Source organism: Dipodomys ordii, unplaced genomic scaffold (assembly GCF_000151885.1).
Source record: "Dipodomys ordii isolate 6190 unplaced genomic scaffold, Dord_2.0 Scaffold77, whole genome shotgun sequence".
Lineage (NCBI taxonomy): Eukaryota > Metazoa > Chordata > Mammalia > Rodentia > Heteromyidae > Dipodomys > Dipodomys ordii.
This window is the reverse complement of record NW_012267293.1, coordinates 5434519-5457157: the sequence shown is the minus strand read 5'-3', so window position 1 is coordinate 5457157 and position 22639 is coordinate 5434519. Positions and strand designations below refer to the sequence as shown.

At 44.8% G+C, this 22639-nt stretch overlaps 3 protein-coding genes across 3 annotated transcripts in view; 2 read left to right on the top strand and 1 right to left on the bottom strand.

Annotated features, from left to right (window-relative positions):
- The window catches only part of Acat2 (acetyl-CoA acetyltransferase 2), an 8902-nt gene extending 3261 nt beyond the window's left edge, over positions 1-5641 (top strand). The window contains exons 3-8 of the mRNA XM_013024529.1: positions 812-929; positions 1949-2092; positions 2762-2884; positions 3771-3925; positions 4842-4952; positions 5453-5641. Coding sequence (XP_012879983.1) covers positions 812-929; positions 1949-2092; positions 2762-2884; positions 3771-3925; positions 4842-4952; positions 5453-5623 — 822 coding nt within the window. The 3' untranslated portion in view covers positions 5624-5641. The remainder of the gene's footprint in view (positions 1-811; positions 930-1948; positions 2093-2761; positions 2885-3770; positions 3926-4841; positions 4953-5452) is intronic.
- An 85-nt stretch (positions 5642-5726) lies between these two features.
- Tcp1 (t-complex 1) lies at positions 5727-14443 on the bottom strand. Its single transcript, XM_013024557.1, has 12 exons — positions 14265-14443; positions 13371-13456; positions 12937-13065; positions 11523-11620; positions 11047-11157; positions 10459-10640; positions 10153-10279; positions 8801-8976; positions 7962-8085; positions 7498-7690; positions 7227-7390; positions 5727-6027 (listed from the first exon to the last, which is right to left on the bottom strand). The coding sequence occupies exons 1-12, from the start codon at positions 14326-14328 to the stop codon at positions 5811-5813; spliced, it is 1671 nt and encodes a 556-aa protein (XP_012880011.1). The 5' UTR covers positions 14329-14443; the 3' UTR covers positions 5727-5810.
- A 730-nt stretch (positions 14444-15173) lies between these two features.
- Positions 15174-21007, top strand: Mrpl18 (mitochondrial ribosomal protein L18). The gene is given in 5 exon segments (XM_013024591.1): positions 15174-15384; positions 15639-15822; positions 19787-19966; positions 19968-20013; positions 20598-21007. Coding segments are annotated over 5 exon segments (534 nt in total). The 5' UTR covers positions 15174-15332; the 3' UTR covers positions 20670-21007.
- Positions 21008-22639: the final 1632 nt, after the last annotated feature.

The following is a 22639-nucleotide window of genomic DNA, read 5'->3' as shown; positions in this document are numbered from 1 at the left end:
ATTTCTTAAACCTCATCTCAAAAACATAAACAAGCCAGGCGCCAGTGGCTAACACCTGTAATCCTAGCTACTCAGGGGGCTGAGCTCTAAGGATCATGGTTCAAAGCCAACATAGGCAGGAAAGTCCATGAGACTCTTATCCCCAGTAAGCCACCAGAAAACTGGAAGTGGCATAGTGGCTAAAGTGGTAGTGCAAGCCTTGAGCTGAAGAGCTGAGGGACAGCGCCCAGGCCCAGAATTCAAGACCCATGACAGACAAAACAAAGAAAAACAAACATACACACACAAAACCCCATAAACTAGTAGTTGAGATGTGGCTCTAGTTGTAAAATGCCAGCTTGAGCTACAAAGCCCCAAAATAGTGCAAGGCCCTGAGTTCACAAACAAGCTAACGGAAAACATGGAAAGGCGGGTTACTGAGTGGAGCTCTCAGGCAGCAATGGGTTTGCCCTGTGGGATTTCTTCCCCCAAGCCCTGTCCCTCAAATCTGCCTAGTGGTGATAACGGTACCCCCACTTCTACCAAGTATGTTACCTTTTCCTTTCTATTCTAGCACCTTTTTCTGAGTAGTTGGCTGGAGTTAAGAGTTTCATGGCTTGGAAGTGGCGCTGTAGCTCAAGTGGTAGAGCGCTCGCCTTGAGTTGAACAGCTGAGGGACAACGCCCAGGCCCAGAGTTCAAGCCCCACGACCGACAAAAAAAAAAAGAGTTTCATGACCTGTCCTGCCTAAGCTGACTTTCAACTGTGATCCTCAGGTCTCAGCCTCCTGAGTAGCTGGGATTACAGACTCCATTTTTACTTCTTCCTCCAGGCTCCTCACCTGGCTCACCTGAGAACAGGAGTCAGGATGGGTGAGATGCCCCTGGCTGATAGCATTCTCCACGATGGTCTTACATGTGCCTTTCACCACTATCATATGGGCATTACAGGTAAGGCAGATATAGTTGCAAGTACACTAGCTTTAGGAAGTTTGCAAGAAGTACATCATGTTAGCGAGTCTTGCTGTTCCAAGCTCTAGCAGCCATATCACTTGATTCTTCCATGGCCAGGAAACTGAGTCATGAAATGGTGTCCAAAGGGTAAGTACATGGTGTTCAGGCAGTTGGAGGAGGTTGGCTGGTAGCCTGTGTTTGTTCTGGGCCTCATGCTGGCAAGCGGTGTTGACTGTAGAAGTTATTGATAAAGGGTGGATAGGCTGTATTAGTCAAGGAGACAGGCTGCACCTCTCAAATGCACCTCACTTACTCCATCCTCACATCCTCACATCCCCACCTAGTAGCCACCAGTCCTGGGTTCAGCCTCTAGCATCAGGGGCCAGAGATGGGAGTGGAAGGGAGAAGATAGGGTGGTGGGTGGATTCAGAAATATTAAAATGTGTTTAAGCTGTAGCTATGAATTTGTATGTATGTATGTATGTTCAAGTATTAGTGGTACACACCCACATAACCTTTTCCCTCAGTTAAGAAAGTGAATGTTAAAGCCCAAGGCACAAAAATACTAACAGTTAATGTGTACACGTTTACACAGAAAGGGAGTGAGAAGGAAGAAAACAGCGTCCTTAAAAGCACTGTGGCTGGGCTGGGAAGGTGGCTCAGTGGTAGAGCACTTGCCCTGCATGCCTGAGGCCCTGGGTTCGATTCCTCAGCAGCACATAAGCAAAAAGAAAAAAGCCGGAAGTGGTGCTGTGGCTCAAGTGATAGAGCACTAGCCTTGAGCTGAAAAGCTGAGGGATAGCGCCCAGGCCCAGAGTTAAGGCCCCATGACCAGACCCCCCCCAAAAAATAAAAAGAAAAAAAAAGAGCACTGTGGCTCTGAGGTGTGGTGCTGGGATGAGGCCCACTCTGCACACACTGCTCCTCCAGTTCATCTAAGCACTTGCTAATATGTGGTTTTTGGGTTGCTAAAACTTAGTTCATTGACATGTTGGGTTTTTGCTATTTCTCCCAAGTTGAAAATGTTGCCAAGCAATGGCAGGTGAGTAGAGAAGATCAGGACAAGGTTGCACTGCTGTCCCAGAACAGGACAGAGCATGCACAGAAAGCTGGCCATTTTGACAAAGAGATTGTACCAGTTCTCGTGTCTTCCAGAAAAGGTGAGTGTATAAATCAGAGTTGAAAGTTCAAACGTGTGTGCATATGTAGTGGGCACTCACAGGAGTCAGATGTGGAGATGCTTCTTGGATGGGTGTGTGCTGTGGGAAAGACTGTGCTGGATTTGTGTACCTGGTTACATGGGGAGTGCAGCCCAGAGGGCCACAGCCCTGTGCCTTCCCTGCAGGTGTCCTGAGCACCTGCAGCACTGGTCCTGGTTGTTGGGAGGGAGCAGCTGCCTGTTCCCCTTCAGCAGTGAATGGCCATCCTGTGTGGCTGTTTCTGTGCGCTTTCCCATTCACATCTCTAGAGGAAGGGCCTTCTGGGCTATTGTTTTAATCTAACACAGAATGCAACAGCCCAGATTCCCTACTGCAAACTGCTATCTTACTGGCAGCCTGACTGCTTTAAGACTGCTGCCCCCTGAGTTCCAACCAGCCAGGTGCAGGACACAAAGCACTGCTCCTTGTGCCCAGTGCTCCTAAACTTTCATCTGAAGGAAGAGGGATTTAGGAACGATTCCCCTAAAATGTTTGTGTGTACTTTCCTATTGGAATGAAAGTGGGTAGATACTAACAGACCTTTTTTTTTTTTAAACTAATGTGACTCCGCTTGTCTTTGAAGCCTGCTGACTGCTGGCTTTGTGGTGTTCTTGGTTTTATGCTTCCTAGGCATTACTGAAGTGAAAACAGACGAGTTTCCTCGCCATGGGAGCAACCTTGAAGCCCTGGCCAAGCTGAAGCCATACTTCCTTACAGACGGCACGGGGACCGTCACCGCAGCTAATGCTTCAGGTTTGCTTTCAGGTTTGGGCATTTGGGGAAGTGCCATCTTCTGCAAGGTCTACCAAGTGCATACCTTTCCCACACAGAATGATGAAAAAAATCTTACAGTTTCTCCATATTTACTGATTTACCTGAATTTTTCTTTTTATTCTTTAGGGTGGGGGTGCTTTGTAGCACAAACTAAGCTTGAGATCACAATCCTTCAGAGTCTTATATACTGGGGAATACAGTGTGTCCTACCATGCCTGGTGTTAATTGCCTGACCTTGCAACTAGAGATAAATGAAGAATTCCTGAGTTTAGTGTGAACATGGTAGCACTCACTTGTAATTTCAGATATAGGCCAACTGAGGCAGTTAGCAAGGCTGTATCTCAAAACTGAAAGGACTGGGGGCATTTTTCAAGTGGTAGATCTCTTGCCCAACATGCTTGGGTTCAGCTCTACCAATATTCCTTAAGAGTATCTTCTTGGGCTGGGAAGGTAGTTCAGTGGTAGAGCGCTTGCCTTGCATGCCCGAGGCCCTGGGTTGGATTCCTCAGCACCACATAAGAAAAAAGCCAGGGGTGGCGCTGTGGCTCAAGTGGTAGAGTGCTAGCTAGCCTTGAGCTGAAGAGCTGAGGGACAGCGCCCAGGCCCAGAGTTCAAGCCCCACAACTGGACCCCCCCCCAAAAAAAAGTATCTTCTTTCCATTTTCCTACCTAGCTCTCCCTTCCCTCTCTGCTCTGGGGGAAATAGGGTTCTTGGAAGTCTATGGTCAAAAGTATATGTAAGTATAATGTAAATTGCTGAAATTCGGCTTCACCAAGATGTCAATGTAACCCATGTCTAGTGGTGAATACAGGACCCACAGATAGGTAAGTTAAAAGAGCCTCCTAGAAATCAAGTATTTTACAGGAATGGGCGATGGTGCTGCAGCTGTGGTTCTTATGAAGAAGTCAGAAGCTGAAAATCGTGGTCTTAAACCTTTAGCACAGATTGTTTCCTGGTCACAAGCAGGTGTGGACCCTTCTATTATGGGAACCGGACCCATTCCAGCCATAAAGCAAGCTGTGAGTTTAACTTCCTACACCTGTCAATTGGTCTCTTGATAGAGCTAAGGCCAGACCCCTAATTCTGAACTAAGTCTTTTAAACCCACCTTTCTACTTCTGATCATCAGGATTGTTTTTTTTTTGGTCGGTCGTGGGGCTTGAACCCTGGGCCTGGGCACTGTCCCTGCACTCTTCAGCTCAAAGCGAGCACTCTACCTCTTGAGCCACAGCACCACTTCCAGTTTTCTAGTGGTTTTTATTAGAGATCAGAGTCTCATGGACTTTTCTGCCTAGCTGGCTTTGAACCATGATCCTCAGCCTCCTGAGTAGCTAGGATTATAGGTGTGAACCACTGGTGCCCAGCATCTGGATTGTTCTTGATTGCATCAGTAAAATGCTTCTAACCCTCAAGTGAGTTTCATTATACTTTTAGCGTTTTTTTTTTTTTTTTGGTTGTGGGGCTTGAACTCTGGGCTTGAGCACTGTTCCTCAGCTCTTCAGCTCAACACTAGCACTCTACCACAATGCCAATTCCGGCATTTTCTGCTTACGTGGTGCTGAGGAATTGAACCAGGGCCTCATGAATGTGAAGCACTGAGCCACCTTCCAGTCCCCCTTTAGTGATTTCCTACCATGAGGGGCAGTCAAAATTACTTTCCCTATACTGATGTTTGAAGCCACGGCATGGGCATCTGCAAGTGTTCCACCTGTGTCCCACATCTAGCCTGCATCAGTTTTAAGATTGTTTGGATACACCATATACCAGCTCAGCCCTGTGCTGCGATTATACATGGAACACCCCACATAGCTGCACAGAGGCACCTTTAAAGAGTGACATGAAAGTGGCACTTTTATGTTGTGAATCTTTTGTCAACAGGAATGGTTTAATTCCTGCCTTCATCACCCAGGGCTCTATCCATTCTTCTTTCCTGCAGGTCTTTAAGGCAGGCTGGTCTCTGGAGGATGTCGATGCATTTGAAATCAATGAAGCCTATGCAGCTCTGTCTGTTGCCATAAAGAAAGAACTTGGATTATGCCCAGAAAAGGTAATTGCCTGGCTTAGTCACTTGGTAATAGATAAAGAAATAAGAAGCCAGGTGCCAGTAGTTCACAGTGGTATTAGGTACTCAGGAGGCTGAGATCTGAGGATCACAGTTTAAACCCAGATCAAGCAGGAAAGTCCCTGACTCTTACTGTTAGAAAACCATAGTGGTTCAAGTGGTACAGCACTACCTTTGAGCTGAAGAGCACCCAGGCCCAGAGTTCAAGACCTACGACCAACATATAATAGAAATAATATAATAGAAATAACTAGTTAAGCTCCTACTATGATAGTTGAATTGCATTTCCCAGGGCAAAAATACTTTGACCCCATTAATTTATTTACAATGGGGCATTGTAAAATGAAGAACAGGGAAGATGATCAACAGTGTATGTGGGGCATGAATTATGTCAGCAGTGAAAGGGTGGTTTTCTGTTAAAGCAAACTTGGGAATTTAATCTTTGTTCATGAATCCAATGATTTGATCCTTTCCCTCCTCTTCAGGTCAACATTGAGGGAGGGGCTATAGCCTTGGGCCACCCCCTTGGAGCATCTGGCTGTAGGATCCTTGTAACCCTGCTACACACACTGGAGAGAATGGACAAGAGCCGTGGTGTTGCAGCCCTGTGTATTGGAGGTGGGATGGGAATAGCAATGTGTGTTCAGAGAGGGTGAACCGCTTAACAGTACTCACAACTGAACCTTGATTTTTTTTCAATGTAAATTGTAATATGTAAAATCTAAGGAACAAAATGAGGAAGGGAACCACTCACAAGAATCCAAGTTGACAGCTTGCTGTACTTTTAATATGTAAGGTGTAAGACACTGCCTCTAACACTGTTATAAATAAGGGGGAGTGAGATCAGTCATCCAGGGCTCCGGAGTGAACGGCATCCTGATAGCCTCCATGTTTATCGTCTTTGCTCTCCGGGTGTAATTTTATAAGGTCATCAATTCGAAGAATGGTAATTGCAGCTTCTGTGGCAAATTTCAAGCTCTTCACCTTAACAATGGTGGGTTCAAAAACCCCTGCTTGTTTGTTGTCTCGGGGCTTCCCATTGACCAAATCGAGACCTATCCTGTAATTGAGGAAAATGGGTTATAATAGCTGACAGAGATCTTGTGGATAATCTATTACTCCCATCCATGCCCTTCAAATCTTCATAAGGAGCAGTGCACCAGATGTTGCAGAAAAGGGGACATGGCAGTAAAGTTTCCTATTACTTAATGATGATGGTCATGGTTTGTGTCAGTACCTGGATGAGGCTCTCACACTGGCCACTGACACATTTGTCAGAATGTACTCCCACAAATTTGTGGGTGATTGTGAGAGCTCCCAATTAGATACTCTTGACCTTTTTGTAGTAGTGATTACCCAGAGAAGCGGAGTAGGAAAGGTATAACTCTCCTAATTATGTCATCATCCTTTGGATTAAGTTATGGATGATTAAATAAAAATAAAGGCTTGTAATAATGATTTAAATATTTGTGCTAAATCTATGTTTTGAAGTAATCTATTAAGAGCCAGGTGCTGATGGCTCATACCTTTGGATTATAAGACCTGAGGATGGTGGTTCACAACTAGCCTAGGTTGAAAAATCTGTGAGGGGCTGGGAAGGTGGCTCAGTGGTAGAGCGCTTGCCTTGCATGCTCAAGGCCCTGGGTTCGATTCCTCAGCACCACATAAGCAAAAGAAAAAAGCTGGAAGTGGTGCTGTGGCTCAAGTGGTAGAGCGCTAGCCTTGAGCTGAAGAGCTGAGGGACAGTGCCCAGGCACAGAGTTCAGGCCCCACGACCGGACCCAAAAAAAAAGAAAAAGAAAAAGAAAAATCTGTGAGACTTATGTCCAATTAAACATACACAAAAACCAGCAAGTGGAGCTGTTGTGGTTCAAGTGGTAGACCATTAACCTTGAACACAACATAAAGGAATAGGGGTGGGAATGTGGTTTAGCATTAGAGTGTTTGCCTTGCATGTGCCTGCATTCAACTCATCAGTACCACATAAACATTTGAAAAAGCCAAAATTGGCACCCCAAAACCCAAAAAACCTAGGGATAGCATGGAGACCCAGAGTCCAAGTAGAATGGCAAATATTTAAATGAATTGGTTTTCAGGGGAGAGTGATGGAACAGGAGATATTCAAGACACTGTAACCAGAAATTGGCATCAACTTGAAACCCCTTTGAACAGGTATAGACTAAAAAGAAATGGTCAAAGAACAAAGTTGCATGTATGATTAGTAGATGAAAATGAAAGACCTGGAAATCAAATACTTACCATTTTAGGTTTTTGCGTTCTGGGTTAACTTGAGCCTCATTATGAAATGCTCTTAACTTTGCAACCAGGTCTGTGGAGTCTTGAGCAGCGTTAACTGCCAGAGTATTAGGAATAACAAGGAGAGATCTTGCAAATTCAGCAATCGCAAGCTGTTCCCGAGACCCCTAAGAAACAGAAAAGGCACCTGAAGCCCACTGCAGCAGCTAAGGTCTCCAGGTAGTAGTAAAACAGGAAATGACCTGCCATACTCTTGAAAACAAACGTCTCTTACCATGCTGGTCGCATAGTTTTCAAGGTAAATGGAAAGGGCTGCTTCTACGGCCCCACCACCTGGGACCACGGACTTGGACTCCAAAACTCTCTTCACCACACACAGAGCATCATGTAGGGAGCGCTCCATCTCATCACACATGAAATCATTTGCCCCACGCAAGATAATTGATGCAGATGTACGAGCCTTTGTACTATTAAAACAAAACGGGAAATTCCTAGTTTTTCCACTGCATGTGCCTGGATTAAAGTCTGCCTGTGTATGACATTTGCCTATTCAGCAGTACAATGTCTAGACCATGCAAAAAGATGAAATGTATTTCACCTCAATTTACAATGGCCTATTTTACTTTATCCCACGCGTATAACTGCTCATATCACCAAGGGATTACAGCAGCAAAAAAATGGGAAATTTACTCTTACTCATTAAGTCTGCATAGTTTCAGAACGTAGAAAGTTGCTTACTTTTTGATTAAGATGAGTTCATCATCACAAATTCTCTCCTGTACCACCTCTTCTGCTTGTCCCAACATTGTGGCTTCAAAAGTTTCTTCGCCTTCCAAATTGGCAAGGGTTGACAAAATACTTGCTGTGAGAGAAAGATAAGAAAGTTTTTTCCTGATGGGTTTAGAATCTTTTCCTTCTTGGTTGGTTAGTTGGGACTCCACCTTGGTCTGGATGCTGTTTGTGACCTTTTTCACTCTAGGGTAGTGTTCTACCACTTTGAGGCACAGCACCACTTCAGGTTTCCTGGTGGTTAACTGAAGCTCACTTTCCTGCCAGGGGTGTCTCTGAATGCGATCCTCTATAATAATGCTATCTCAGCCTCCTGCATAGCTAGGAATAGAGGCTTCAGCCACCAACACCCAGCATGGTTTTAGAATCGTCAAGATTCAGCTTTTCTGATAAAGACATTAGAACAAATAAACATAAAATGGTATATGTCATATTTAGCAATGGCCAAATACATTTTCTTGATATTCCCCACAGGAATAAAACTAATGAAGTTTTCAGAAGTATATTCACCCTAGCCATCTTCTATGCTCTTAAAAAAAAATTCAACTCTGGATTGGGAATGTGGCTTAAAGGAAGAGTGCCTAGCATGCATGAAGCCTTATGTTAAATTCCTCAGTACCACATAAACTTTGCCCTGAGTGCAAGGCCCAGGACTTGAAAAAAAAAAAAGTGCAAATTATTTTGAAAAGCTGTATAGTCAGTATTTCAATGTAAAATGGTTTCCATATGGTCACATATTGGGTGTGTGTGTGTGTGCGGCATTTTATGAGAGCCAGTAGAAGACATACCCCCAGAAGCCTTAGCAATGCGTTTAAGGTCTCTCTTTAAAACTCTCCGGACTGCCATAGCACCAGCTTCCACAAAATACTTGAGACACATGTCATCAATCCCTCCAGTGGTGAGAACAACATTAGCGCCAGCCGCCAGGATCTTCTGAATCCTCTCCTTGGTGATATCTGACTCTCTAAAGAGAAAATATTTTCCTTTAGAAATCCAGATCATTGGTAATGTGTGACATCTTTTTAAAAAACAATTGTAAGCTAATGGCGTGTGCTGATGGCTCATGCCTGTAGAACTAGTTACTCAAAAGCCTGAGATCGTGGTTCAAAGCCAGCCCAGGCAGGAAAGTCCATGAGACTCTTGTCTCCAATTAATCAACAGAAAACGGGAAGTGGCACTGTGGTTCTAGTGGTAGAGCATTAGCCTTGAGCTGAAGAGCTGAGGGACAACACCCAGGCCCAGAGTTCAAGCCCCATCACTGACCAAAAAAAAAAAAAAAAGTTAAATTAACTGGGTTTTTCTCCCCATCTATAACCAGAATTTAAAACCACTCCAATTTATAGAAAAACTCAAAAAACTATGCTATGTCATGAAGCAGTGTAGTTCAGAACTCTACTGTTTTTAAGTCAAGAGGCTGGGGCAGAATGGAGTGATTTGTGCCAGTCCAGGTTACAAAGTTCACAGAGAGAGACAAGATTGTTAATGGATACATAGGCCAGGTCGTCATGAGAAACAACTTTCAATATGCTACAGCACAGGAGGGTACATAATCATAGTTGCTGACAATTAAGTACTTTGAAGTTCCTAACAAAGAAATCATAAATCTGAGATCATAGATATGCCAGACACTCTGATACATCAAGCATTGTATACAAATAGTGCTAACATCATATGTGCTCCACAGCATTTAGTTACCACATCAATTGAAATAAAAGTAACCCAAGTTATCTGAATGATGCAGGTCACATGGACTTAGGCAGACAAAATCTCCACAACTGTCTACTGCAATGTACAGGTTGAATCCTATCACTTGCAGCCTTAGTGTCAATCATACTAAGTTAACACTCAACTGTCAGGTTCTAACTGCTTCTTTGATAAAATAAGGATCCTAGATCTTATCTTTGATTTTGAAACTAAACGTACCACAAAAGACAGACATACACAGTATGACCTTCAATCACATTGAAACATCTAAACTTGACTTGATAAGATGTTAAAGTCTTCCAAAACACAATTTCTACTAATATGCCCCTTGTTTGGTTATCTCTAAGACTCATTCTTTTTAGTACACTCAATTTGGTGTGACACAAGAATAACTCACAAACAGCTCATTTCAAAGGCCAAAAATTTCCCACCATACCTCTGTCTAATTTGGTCCAATTTCTCAGGGTCTGTGATAACCACTTGTACACCAAGCTTCATTTTTGTTTTCTGCAGGCTGAAGTCAAGGCAAGCAATTTTTGCATTAACTATCCTCTTGGGCATGCCTGTAAATAAACATAATGTAAGGTAACTCAAATACAATTTAACTTGTAATTCATTAAACCTTAAGGCACTAAGGACATGCAACCTCCTATTTTCTGTGCTTATGTTAGAGAAGATATTACTGTACACAAACCACAACAAAGGCACTTTTATACTGTAGTAATTTAATTCAAGACCTTACCCTGGGATCCCACCACACAGTTGAGTGCATAGCCATTGACCAGCATGCTTTCTGTTTGACTTCTCCCGTGAGCTTTCAGAATATTAACAGAAGTGACTGGATAGCGTGGCTGGCCTCTTGAGTCTGTGTACTTAATAGCAAGCACGGCATCCACTACCATGTTAGAGAAGAAATCACCATTTCTTGTGAATAGTTAAGGATAAGGAGACTCTCAATGAAGGAAGGGCATACATTTAACACCCAAAGCAATTCTAGCCCTATTTGCTCCATAGTTCTGGGCTGGCCTTGAACTCTTCATCTTCCTACCTTTGTCTTTCAAGTACCAGCATGTCACTAAGCTTGTTACAAAGAATTGTTACCAAAACTGCTACATTATTATTTGCTACTGTTATATTCAGTTCCAATTACTCTTATGTCTCTATTATCTTTTCCTCCTTGGAATTCAGGGAAGGCAACAGGGAATTTAATAAGTGTTATGTATATTTCTATAACAGAATGGTTCACTGAGATGAGCATCCCAGGAAAAAATGGTAAGTCTTAATGGCAAAAAGGAGGAAAAAAAATAAACAGAAAAATAACCAAGGATACATTCCAATAATTTTGGAAGACATGGATGTCTTAGCAGCATTAATCAGGCAGTCTCTTCCAAGTTCATCTGTGTTAATAATTAGATTTTCACTGATATATCGCACAGCTTCCCTGAAGCATAGGAGAGAACAAGACTCATATTCACTGAACTTTTTGGTTTCATTGTATTTAACAAACACATTGTCAAAATGTCACAGGCATTTTGTTCATGTCATAGGCATCTACTGTTCAGCCATTTCATATAGAAGGAGGGCACTTCAGAACCCTCCCCCTTCAGATCATGGCAACTTTAATGTATCCCATAAGCATAGCCACTAAAGTCTATGTTTAGGAGAAAATGTGGTAGTCAAATGGGAAGATGCACTCATCCCAGTGCTTCGAAATTTTTTCAAACAAAATTATGTTAGTAATCTATACTGTAAGAGTATTTACAACCACTATATCAGCAAACTTTCTCTAAATGGAAATAATCTTACTTGCATGCCAGCCGATAGCCACTAATTACTGATGTGGGATGAATTTTCTGTTTGACTAGTTCATCTGCATTTTTCAGAAGTTCTGCTGCAATAATAACCTGTCGAGAAAACAATCATTGTTGTAAGTAAACAGAATGTTCAATATATGCAATGCATATATAAATGACGGTAAAATGGCCAACTATTAACTAACCACAATTGCCATAATGGGAATGAGTTACAGTTAGTGAAAAGTATTAGAAAACTAAAGTACTCCATGTAAATGGCCCAAAATAGAGAAAATAATGTGGCGAACAAACTAGTTCAGATGTTCCTGGAAAAGAAAACATATCCATTAGGTTTAGAGTTTAACACTCATGACTAGAACTATTTTATTAAATTAACAAATCCTGTATTTTCTTTTGGAAGAAATGATGTTATTTCTTAAGTCACATTACTTACACGAAGACTGCTCCCATATTTAGAAAAGATTCTTCCAGCTCAAGGCTAAAGCTTAATATAGAAGTAATTTTTCCTCAATTTCTTGTTTTGCCAGAACCAACACCTTTCTCAGCAAACAACAGTATATTGGTTGCTGGATAATCTATGAAGACTTTATGTATCAAATCATGTTCACTCACAGGCCAGTCTGATATATTTACTTCCATTCTGAATTTCCTGAAAGTATTTAAAATACTTGAGCTGTGGCTGAAATGGTAGAGACCTGCCTATAAGTATAAAGTCCTCATTAAGTCCCAGGGTCACCAAACAATGGGTAACAATCCCTCCTTTATATAATATAAAACAATTGTTCCCAGTTTCACACAACTATTATACTGAAGGGGGGAAGGAGTGGGGAGAGGGTCTCCAAACATGTGAAATTCCAATTTTTAAAATGAAGGGGCTATTTTTGTGTGTCTTATTCCTGGGGTTTGAACTGAGAATGGTCATTGTTCCTTAGATTTTGTGCTCAAGGCTAATGTTCTACTGCTGTGATCCTTACAGTTCAGCCTCGTAAGTATGTAGAATTACAAGCATGAACCACTAGCCATGGTTGAAGGGGCCATTTTTATCATCTCATATTCTTTTTTTTTTTGGGTCCGGTTGTGGGGCCTGAACTCTGGGCCCTGGGCGTTGTCCCTCAGCTCTTCAGCTCAAGGCTAGCGCTCTACCACTTGAGCCAAAGCACCACTCCCGGCTTTTTTTTTTGCTTATGTGGTGCTGGGGAATCGAACCCAGGGCCTCATGCATGCAAGGCAAATGCTCTACCACTGAGCCACCTTCCCAGCCCTCATATTCTCTTTCTAAATTGTACTAGGTAATTATAATCCGTTTTCAATTCTTGTTTATTAATCACTTCTGGAGAAACATCACCTTCTTAACTTTCTAGCTCATTTTTGACTCTCCTTAGGGCTGTTCTTTAGGCACCACCTACCACAGAAGTGGTCCCATCCCCAGCTTCTTTGTCCTGCAGATCAGCCAGCTCACAGAGAACTTTAGCTGCAGGGTGTTCCACCTCCAACAACTTCAGGATGGTTGCACCGTCGTTAGTAATGGTTACATCCTGAGAAAGCAAACGAAAAAGCGGTCAGCACAGATCCCCTGCAAATGCAGGCTATCCCCTGAATCAGCACACATCTATGAAGGTACCCGTTGGGCTTTATACAATTCCCAAAGAAGTGGCACTGTGCCACCAAGTGATAGAGTGCCATCCATGAGCTCTTTTACTCAGAGACAGTGTCCAGGCCCTGAGCTCAAGCCCTACAACCGACAAAAAACCAAATACACTTTCTAATATCCAGGTTTGGGAGAAAAGGTATATTCAAGGTCTTTCTTCCTTTAAAGCAACTAACAGTTACACGTACTTACTCCAATATCATCCACCAGCATTTTGTCCAAGCCAACCGGACCAAGGGAGCTTTTTACAATATTGGCAATGGAAGCTGCAGCCATAACTGTAACCAATTAAGATAAAATTAGAAAAATCTTACTGCCTAAAACCAAATCTAAAGGTTAAAGGACACCTGACAGCCTCTCAAATCCCTCAAGCCTATCAATATCTTTTCTGTTTCTCAAATTATTGGGGGCCAGCCAGTTTCAAGTGGAGTGTTTTCCATAATGGACTTTATAGAAATCAGGTCAGAAATGTCACGTTGTCACTTCACACTGAAAAAAGCGAGGGGAGGGGGAGAGGCAAGGCATCAGCCTGTCCTTCAGACCCAGCGAATGGTGCAAGCTTTATTTCCAACTCGTCCAAGCAAAAATAGCAAGGCCCAAAGGGTCATCGAGTCAGGCACGTGATTCCGAAGCGCAAGAATGAAGCTCCACTTCCGATCACAAATGACTCGCTAACTGCCGCTTTCGTCGGCGCCTCCTTCTTCCTCACGTCCAGGTAGTATCTCAGTTCGGCTCTAAGAACGTGTCAGGGCAGGTATCTGCCGAGCCGGGGGCCGTGTGGGGAGCGGCGGGGCGCGGGGCAGGTCCTGGCTCCGCGGGCCTTTGCCCGTCAGCAAACGGAGCCGAGCGCGGGGCCGCGCCGCCGCCAGAACAAAGGCGGGGCGCGCGCGCGCAGGGGCGCCGGAGCCCCGGGCTCGCGTCCCCGCACCCCGCCCGTCCGCGCACGGACGCCGCCCCGGCCGAGGGACCTTTCTGGAAGCCGAGGGACGGTGGAAAGGCGGCGGGCGGCCCAGCCGCGAGGGGCCCCGGAGGCCGGGATCGGCGTGCGCGCCGCCCGCGGGCCAGCCTCGCCTCTCCCGCCCTCACCGTTCTGGGAGCGGATCGCCTCCCCGGTGCTGCGGTCCCCGAACACAGATAAGGGCCCCTCCATCTTCACGGCGGGCCACGCGTGCGACTTCTACCGGTTATCTCGGCTCCTAGGCCGGGCGGCGGACACGAGCGCGGCGGCGACGGCGTGAGGAGGGCTCCAGCGGCGCCGCAGGGGCTTGTGGGCCGCACGCCCCGCCCGCTTCCTTCCTCCCACACTCAGCCGCGAGGCACTTCGGGAAGTGTGGGGGGGGGGAAAGAGATGAACTCGCCGGAAGTGAGGAACTTAGAAGGGGGCGGGCTCTTTTTTTGGGTCAAATTAGAGGCCGAATGAGAAGGGCGCGAAAGTAGTACCCGGGAGTCAGGCTCGGGGACTGCCGGAAGCAGGAAGTGTTCCTGTGGGTCCGCCCTCCCGGCAGGGTCGCGTTTGCTCCTTGCATATTCTAGTACCTTCTAGAAGAGGGAGGGCGGGGCCTGGGGTGTACTTGTGGTAGGAAAGGGAAGGTAGGCCCTCGGAGGTCCGGGTGGACGGACTTCCTGAGCAGGCAGCCGGAGGCCAACCGGCAGGCTGGGCTCTGGGGACGTCGGTTTCTGGGTGGGATGGAGGAAGGCTGCCCCGCGCCGGACGGAAACGTCTCGCCTTTTTCGAGAGGAAAAGTGTCCTGACAAGGTTATCAGTGCAACCGCGGTGCGGCTGTGAGATGCGCGTGTGCACACGGCAGGACCAGCTCACGCTGAGCTCCTAGCGGGCTCAGACCCCGGCGTCCTCGTGGAGGAGCCTGTGCGCAAAGCAGCGCCCCGAGCGAACCTCGTCCCGCCCTCTCCCGTTGCTACGACAGGATTGGTCGCCTCCAGACCGGCTTGCGCTCCGACGTCAGCGATGATTGGCGGAGCAGAGATGACCTCCCGGCCACTCAGAGGCCGGGTCTATTTGGTTCCGGGCCTTGAAGGTTCCTGTGGTCCGAGGGACCCTACGGCTTTTTTCCAGAGCCGGAATGGCCGCGGCCACCTAGCCGCCGGACGGCTCTGAACGAAGGAAGGCGAGGCTCGGGTGAGCGCCCCTCAGCGATGGCGCTGCAGCTGCGGCTCTGGAAATTGCCTTCGGCTTGCAGGAGCCTAGGTAATCCGCCCGGCCCCTCCCAGCCCGCCCCGGTCCTGCTCGGTACGCGCTGGTTGGCGAGTCCAGTTTTAACTTGGGGGTGCACGCGTCCCGTCGGAACGCGGAAGCGCCGCCAGCGTTGGGGTGACGGTAGAAAGTGAAGGTCGGGGGCTGAGGACCGGTCCCCTTCCCCCTCCTTCCAGGCCCGCCTGCGGGGTGGGGTCCGCCCGGCGCGCGCCGCTTCCTTGACGGGTCTGGCGGTTCGCCCTTCCCAGAGCGGGCCTGCGCCGCCCTCTCCAGCACCACGCCGGCCGTGAGCCCTGCCGAGCAGCCTTCGGAAAACGAAGCCGTCGCCCCCGAGTTCACCAACAGGAATCCCCGGAACCTGGAGCTCTTGGCAGTGGCCAGGAAGGAACGAGGTTGGAGGACCGTGTGGCCCTCGCGGGAGTTCTGGCACAGGTAATAGGTCTGCTGGCAGTGCCCGGCGCCCGGCGAACTTGTCATCAGCTCCTTCGGCCCAGGATACTCTGGGGAGGCCGAGCTTGCAGTAGCGGCTTAGGGAGGGGGTGCTTCTCCTGGACAATTAACAGGTGTCCTGGAAAGAACTTAGCTTAGGAACTGGGTACTTACTGCGGCTTCTCAGAGTAGGTGACATTGAGAATGGTAAAATCCCAGAGAAGTTATCTGTCACTAGAGCTTTAGAGCAGAGAAACTGCTGGAAGGGGAATGAACTTGATGTGTTTGGAAACTGACAGGCCTTTGTACCTGAACTTTGATGGATGTGAGGTTAATGATGCAGTATGAAGATAGAAGAAGAGGTAGGAGATAGGTTTTGAGCATTGTAAATTAAGATAAAATATGAGGTTGTCTTTTTAACTGCCTGGGGAAACTATGAGAAGATAATACATTTGTTATTCAAGGAGATCACTGTGATTTTTCCATACAATGTTTCCAACAGGTATCTTACTGTGTTTTCCTATGTCTGTATAAAGCACTTAACACCATACTCACCTTCCAGTTGGTAACTACCAGAGCTTGTTTTACTTTGTCCTTTTTGTGTGTGTGCATTAATTATACAAAGGGGTTTAACCATGGTATTTCAAACATACATGTATTATGTTACAATCAGATTAACCCCCTTGGTTGCTCACTCTCTTTCCTTACTCTCCTTTATTCATAAGCTTGTTTAACAATCATTGTATCCATATCTGCTTCAGGGAGAATACATTGTTGAGGTAAGGGAGCTAAATTGAAGACCAGTTAAAAGTATTGCTGGGAGAAGAGAGTACAATTGAGGAAGAATAATAGAGATAGAACAGGGAAAGTTTTTTTCTTGTGGTTAAGATAAAAGAGATAAACTTCTGCCCCATCTTCAAACCACAAACCTTAGCTCTCAGCTACTCTCTATAGCAAGGATTACAAACATGAGCCACCAGCACCAGTCTAACAGTGTAAATTTTATAAAGGTACATAAGACGCATGTATGTAAATGAAATCCCTTTGTATGATTAATTTATACTAATAAAAATTTTACTAATTTAATACATGTATATTGTGATAAGTTAGCATTGCTACTTTTTAAAATTAATAGTGAGGGCAGGGAAGGTGGCTCAGTGGTAGAGTGCTTGCCTTGCATGCTTGAGGCCCTGGTTCGATTCCTCAGCACCACATAAGCAGAAAACAAAAAACTGGAAGTGGCGCTGTGCCTCAAGTAGTAGAGTGCTAGCCTTGAATTGAAGAGCTGAGGGATAGCACTCAGGCCCAGAGTTCAGACCCCACGACCAAAACCCCCCCCAAAAAAAATAAAATAAAAATATTTGTAGGTTTTATTCATTTATGTATAAAGATGATTTTCTTTTCCTTTTTTTTTTGAGGATATTGTGTTTGAACTCAGGGCTTTTTTTTTGTTGTTTTTTTTTTTTTTGATCGGTCGTGGGTCTTGAACTCTGGGCCTGGGCCCTGTCCCCGTACTCTTCAGCTCAAGGCGACTGCTCTACCACTTCAGCCACAGTGCCACTTCTGGTTTTCTAGTGGTTTACTGGAAGATAAGTCTCAGGGAATTTCCTGCCCAGGCTGGCTTTGAATCTTGATCCTCAGATCTCAGCCTCCTGAGTAGCTAGGATTACAGGTGTGAGCCACCGGCACCCGGCTTGAACTCAGGGCTTTGAACACAATAGGCAAATCTATCACTAAAGCTGTATCTCTCACCCCAAGATGGTTGTTTATTGATGACTTTTTCTATACCTAGTTGCTCTAATTATGTTTTCTTCTAAAAGAATGTTATGAAGCAGATATAATAACTTTCTCCATTTTACAGGGGCAAGGAAATTGAAGCTGAAGGAGACAGGATTAATAAGTGACAGCTAAGATACATGACCTATATGACCTTCGTGGCAGGACATAAAATTTTCACCACTATGCTACAGTGTGTAGGTTTTTTATCTGCTGCTTGTTTTCCTTGGTGAGGATTTATTAGAAATAGTTTGTAAGGAGTATTTAAAGTTAGATGTGGACATATAGCCTGTACATTTACAAGGCATTATATTGGTGTAGAAGATTCAGTTACTAAAAGTCTTTCATAGTTTTATAGTGGAAGGTGGACTAGGGATCACTGTTATAGTGGTATAATATGTTTTTAGGTAGTTAATGTAGTAAACAGGGAAGAGTCAAAGAAAGGATGTAAGTGAGTTCACTTTGAAATAATCTGGATCCTAAGCCTTAAAATCTTATTGAATACTAAGCTTAGTACTTTCTTTCACTTAGTTTGGATCATTTAAACTGCAGATCCTTTTCCATCCCTGTCTGGCCTTCTTAACCATCTTATCAGAGAATTTTGACATATTCAAAATATATTTTGATTATAAAGCCAATAGGAAAAGGCCTCAGAGATACTGAGACCCTCCCTTTCATAGAGTTATTGGTCATTTTTCTGTGTCTCTCTCTCTCTCTCTCTCTCTCTCTCTCTCTCTCAGTTGTGAGGACTGAACTCTGGGACTATGTGCCGCCCCTCAGCTCTTCGGTTCAAAGTGAGTGCCCTACCACTTGAGCCACAGCACCACTTCCAGTTTTCTGGTGGTTAATTGAAGATAGCCTCACGGATTTTCCTACCCAGGCTGGCTTTGAACCACAATCCTCAGATCTCAGCCTCCTGAGTATCTAGGATTATAGGCATGAGCCACCGGTGCCCAGCTTGGTTGTTTTTCTTAATAAGAAATATATTACAGAAATTAGCCCTTTGAAGAATATATGTTGATTTTTTATTGCTTGTTTTTTGTTTTTTATAATTTTTTTTTTGAGATAGGATCTTGATATAGCATAGGCTATCCTTGAGATCTCTGTGTAATGCAGACTGACCTTGAGCTAGTGATTTTCCTGCCTTAGCTTCTCCTGGGCTGAGATTAATGTACCATCATGCTCAGGCTCAGTCTAGTGGGTGTTTTTTTCCTTTTCTTTTTAACCATGCAGAAATTTTGTCCATCTCTTTTATTAAAGCTATTTGACATTGTTGCTGTCATTTTTCTTTTATATAACAGTATTGAGGCTTGAACTCAGGGCCTGAGCATTTACTCTTCCTTAGCTTTTTTTTTTTTCCTCTCTCAAGGCTAGCACACCACCACTTGAGTGAGCCACACCTCCACTGCTGGCTTTTCTGGTAGTTAATTGGAAAACTGGAGAGCAGAATCTCATGGACTTTTCTGTCTGGGCTGGCTTTGAACTTTGATCCTCAGATCTTAGCCTCTTAAGTACTAAGTTTATAGGCATGAGCTACTGATGTCGATCTTCTAGTATTCTTATGATTTTCATTTTTACCTTTAAGATTTGCTGCATTTATTTTCCTTTTCACTGGAAAATAAAAGCATATTTTTATCCAGTCATAAAGTCATAATCAGCAGCTTCAACTTTTTATAAAGCAGCTAAGTAAATAAGCAAAGCTTTTCAGAAACGCCAAGTTTAAGATGGGCACTGGTGGCTCACGCCTGTAATCCTAGCTACTCAGGAGGCTGAGAGCTGAGGATCGAAGTTCAAAGCTACCCTGGGCAGGAAATGCTGTGAGACTCTTATCTCCAATAAACCACTCAGGAAACCAGAAGTGGCACTGTGGTTCAAGTGGTAGAGTGCTAGCCTTGAGCTGAAGAGCTGAGGGACAGTGCCCAGGCCCAGAGTTCAAGCCCCACCACCGACCAAAAAAAAAAAAGCCAAGTTTTTTATTTGATGCTTGAAGTTAAGTGTGAGTGGTTTTTTATTCTTGAGTATAGTTTCACAAAGGCTCTTAAAGAGGAAGCTTACCTTTTCCAAGTGAAATCTAGATTAAGTATGTTGAAGTAAATTAAGCATTGAATTCTTAAGAAGTAGATGTTGAGCTGAAGTCATTTAACTTTTGGTTGGGTGTTTTACAATTTTATTCTCTTTTTGTCCTATTTAGGTTACGAGTTATAAGGACTCAGCATCACGTAGAAGGGATTGTTGAGCATCAAAATGGCCAGGTTGTGGTTTCAGCATCCACCCGGGAGTGGGCTATTAAAAAGCACCTTTACAGCACCAAAAATGTGGTGGCTTGTGAGAGTATAGGACGAGTGCTGGCCCAGCGTTGCTTGGAGGCAGGCATTCATGGTCTACCAACCAACCCCATGGGAGGCAGCCTCAGATTCGGTATTTTTGCTTTTGTTGACTTTTACAAGATAACATAGGGGGCTGGGAAGGTGACTCAGTGATAGAGCGCTTGCCTTGTATGCCTGAGGCCCTGGGTTTGATTCCTCAGCACCACATAAGCAAAAAGAAAAAAGCCAGAAGTGGCGCTGTGGCTCAAGTGGTAGAGCGCTAGCCTTGAGCTGAAGAGCTGAGGGACAGCGCCCAAGCCCAGAGTTCAGGCCCATGACTGGACCCAAAAAAAATAAAAAAAGATATCATAGGACTAAGGCTGTAAGCTTAGTGGTAGAGCACATGCCCAACATGACAAGAGCCTTTGGGTACATTCCCCAGGAACACACAGACACACAAATATCAAAGGCATGATTTTGTTAACTCTTGATGTTGGATATTATAATTCCCAAGTACTTTCTATGTGAGAATTGTATAAGAGCAAATCAGTTTCTTTTTCTCTTAGAAAGCAACCTTTTTTGTTTTTCTTGTTGATATTGGGGTTTGAACTCAGAGCCTAAGCTTGCCTCCAGTAATTTTCAGCTTTCTTGAGTGCTGACTTAAGCTTTTTTTCTATTCCTGATCTTCAAAACCAGATGAAACGCCTACAGAATGCCATGACAGAAGGTGGTGTGGTACTGAAGGAGCCTCGGAGAATCTATGAGTAAAAAGCAGCATTATTTTGCATGTGTAAATGTAAGACCTATCAGCTACTGCAGCCATTCAAAGAAAGCATCTAGAAGAACAAGCAGCATGGAGTTGAGAGCAATAATGTAACAGAGGAAGATGATTTGTAGTTAGGGTTCCTTGTCCTCCTTATCTGTGTATGGTTCTAGAATCATTTTTAATCAAGGCTATTTTTTCTCCTTTTTTGACCCTATGAAGTGTCCATAGATACTTAAGCTGTCTCACAGTATCTAAGGGAGATGATCATCAATGACATGTTAACTATTTGAAGGCAAAGTTGTTTGTAAGTTACAAAATAAAAGTATACTATTAACTCTTATTTTCTGGTTCTGTGAGATTTCTTGTGAGCTTCCTGTGGCAAGATTATGCAAGTGTGGTTGTGAAAATTACTCATTACTGTGGGTAGCTTATCATGGCACGTGCTCTCAGTAAGTGGGAATTGTTTGATGCTCAGGGTATGGGCTATTATTTAGTTATATATTTGCCAGTTCTGGGGCTTGAACTTAGGCCTGGGCACTGCCCCTAAGCTGCTTTTGCTCAAGGCTAGCCACAGCACCACTTCAGGTTTCTTTTATGTGGTACTGAGGAATGGAACCCAGTGCTTCAGGAATGCTAAGCAAGCACTCTACTACTAAGCCACATTCCCAGTCCTTTGTTCTTTTTAAAGCAGGAGTCATTTAAGCATACAGTTAGAAAACAATCTTAGTCATGAAGGTAAAAGCAGTACATGCTACTCTGGAGGCTGAGATCTGAGGATTGCAGTTCAAAGCTGGCCCAGGTGGGGAAGTCTGAGACTTGTCTCCAGTTTACTATGTAAAAAAACGTTTAGCTGTGACTTAAAGTGATGGAGCACTAGCCTTGAGCAAGAGTTCAGAAACAGCCCAGGTCCTGAGTTTAAAAAAAAAAAAAAAAAAGTTCATACTATGCTCCCTTAGGCCTGATTTACTGTTTAGAAAGGTACATTTGGAAGATGAAAGGCAGGCAGTGGGGAGCTGCAACTGGATGTGGACACTGAGGGGCAGAGTGCTGGGTTGTGACTAGGTGAGAATTAGGAAAGGCAAGCCAACTGGAGCTTGGGAGTTGATTACATACACTGAAAGTATTGAGGGTTTCCAGCTACTTGATTTGTGTGAGGAAAAGAAGCCTGTACCCATTTAAAGTGGTTTTTAGAGCCCTGTGCCTCATTCTAGGCATTTAGCATCCGATGGCTGATGGCTTAGTAGCTCCCTTTCTCAGTAAAGTCTTGGTGGAGACAGTTTTGTTCATTCTTATTCTTTCTTCTCTCACCTTAAATATTGACTGAAGTACTTCACTTTGAAGACCAAGGATCTAGAAGACAGTACAAACAGAAGTTTAGAATTCAAGGATAGCATGTAAAGACAATCATGAACTAGTCACTGGACACATTAAAAACTGCGTCCCCCTAGGAGGAACTTCAGCAGGCCTAGGGCACGTTAGCTTGGCCTTGGGCACCGAGGTCACCTTCAATCCAGCAGGGCAGCTCTTGATCACCAACAGCTTTCACCTTCAGATTAAGAAGGTGGCCGCCACCTGCAACTCCTCCCTTGGGGTCAGGCTATAACCGGTGAGCCAGAAGATCCACGGAAGCACAGTTAAAGGTGACAAAGGGGTTTTATTAGTTGGTCTGCAACTACCTCCAAGAGGGCAAGTTTTCTTTTTCCTCCTTCCCGTAGCCTTTGGATCGCTGCAGGCCTTACTGACCTCCATGGGCCTCTCTGACTCTGCAAGCCTCTCCACGGGCCTCTCCCACTCTCCGCAGGCCTCTATGATCTCCGCAGGCCTTCCCACCTCTCCACCTGCCTCTCTGCTCGAGCATACCCCCGGCCTCTCTTCCGGCCCGGGCCTCCCCTCAGGCCAGCCTGGCATCCCCCAGCCTCTCTTCCGGCCCGGGCGTCCCCTCAGGCCAGCCTGGCATCCCCCCGGCCTCTCT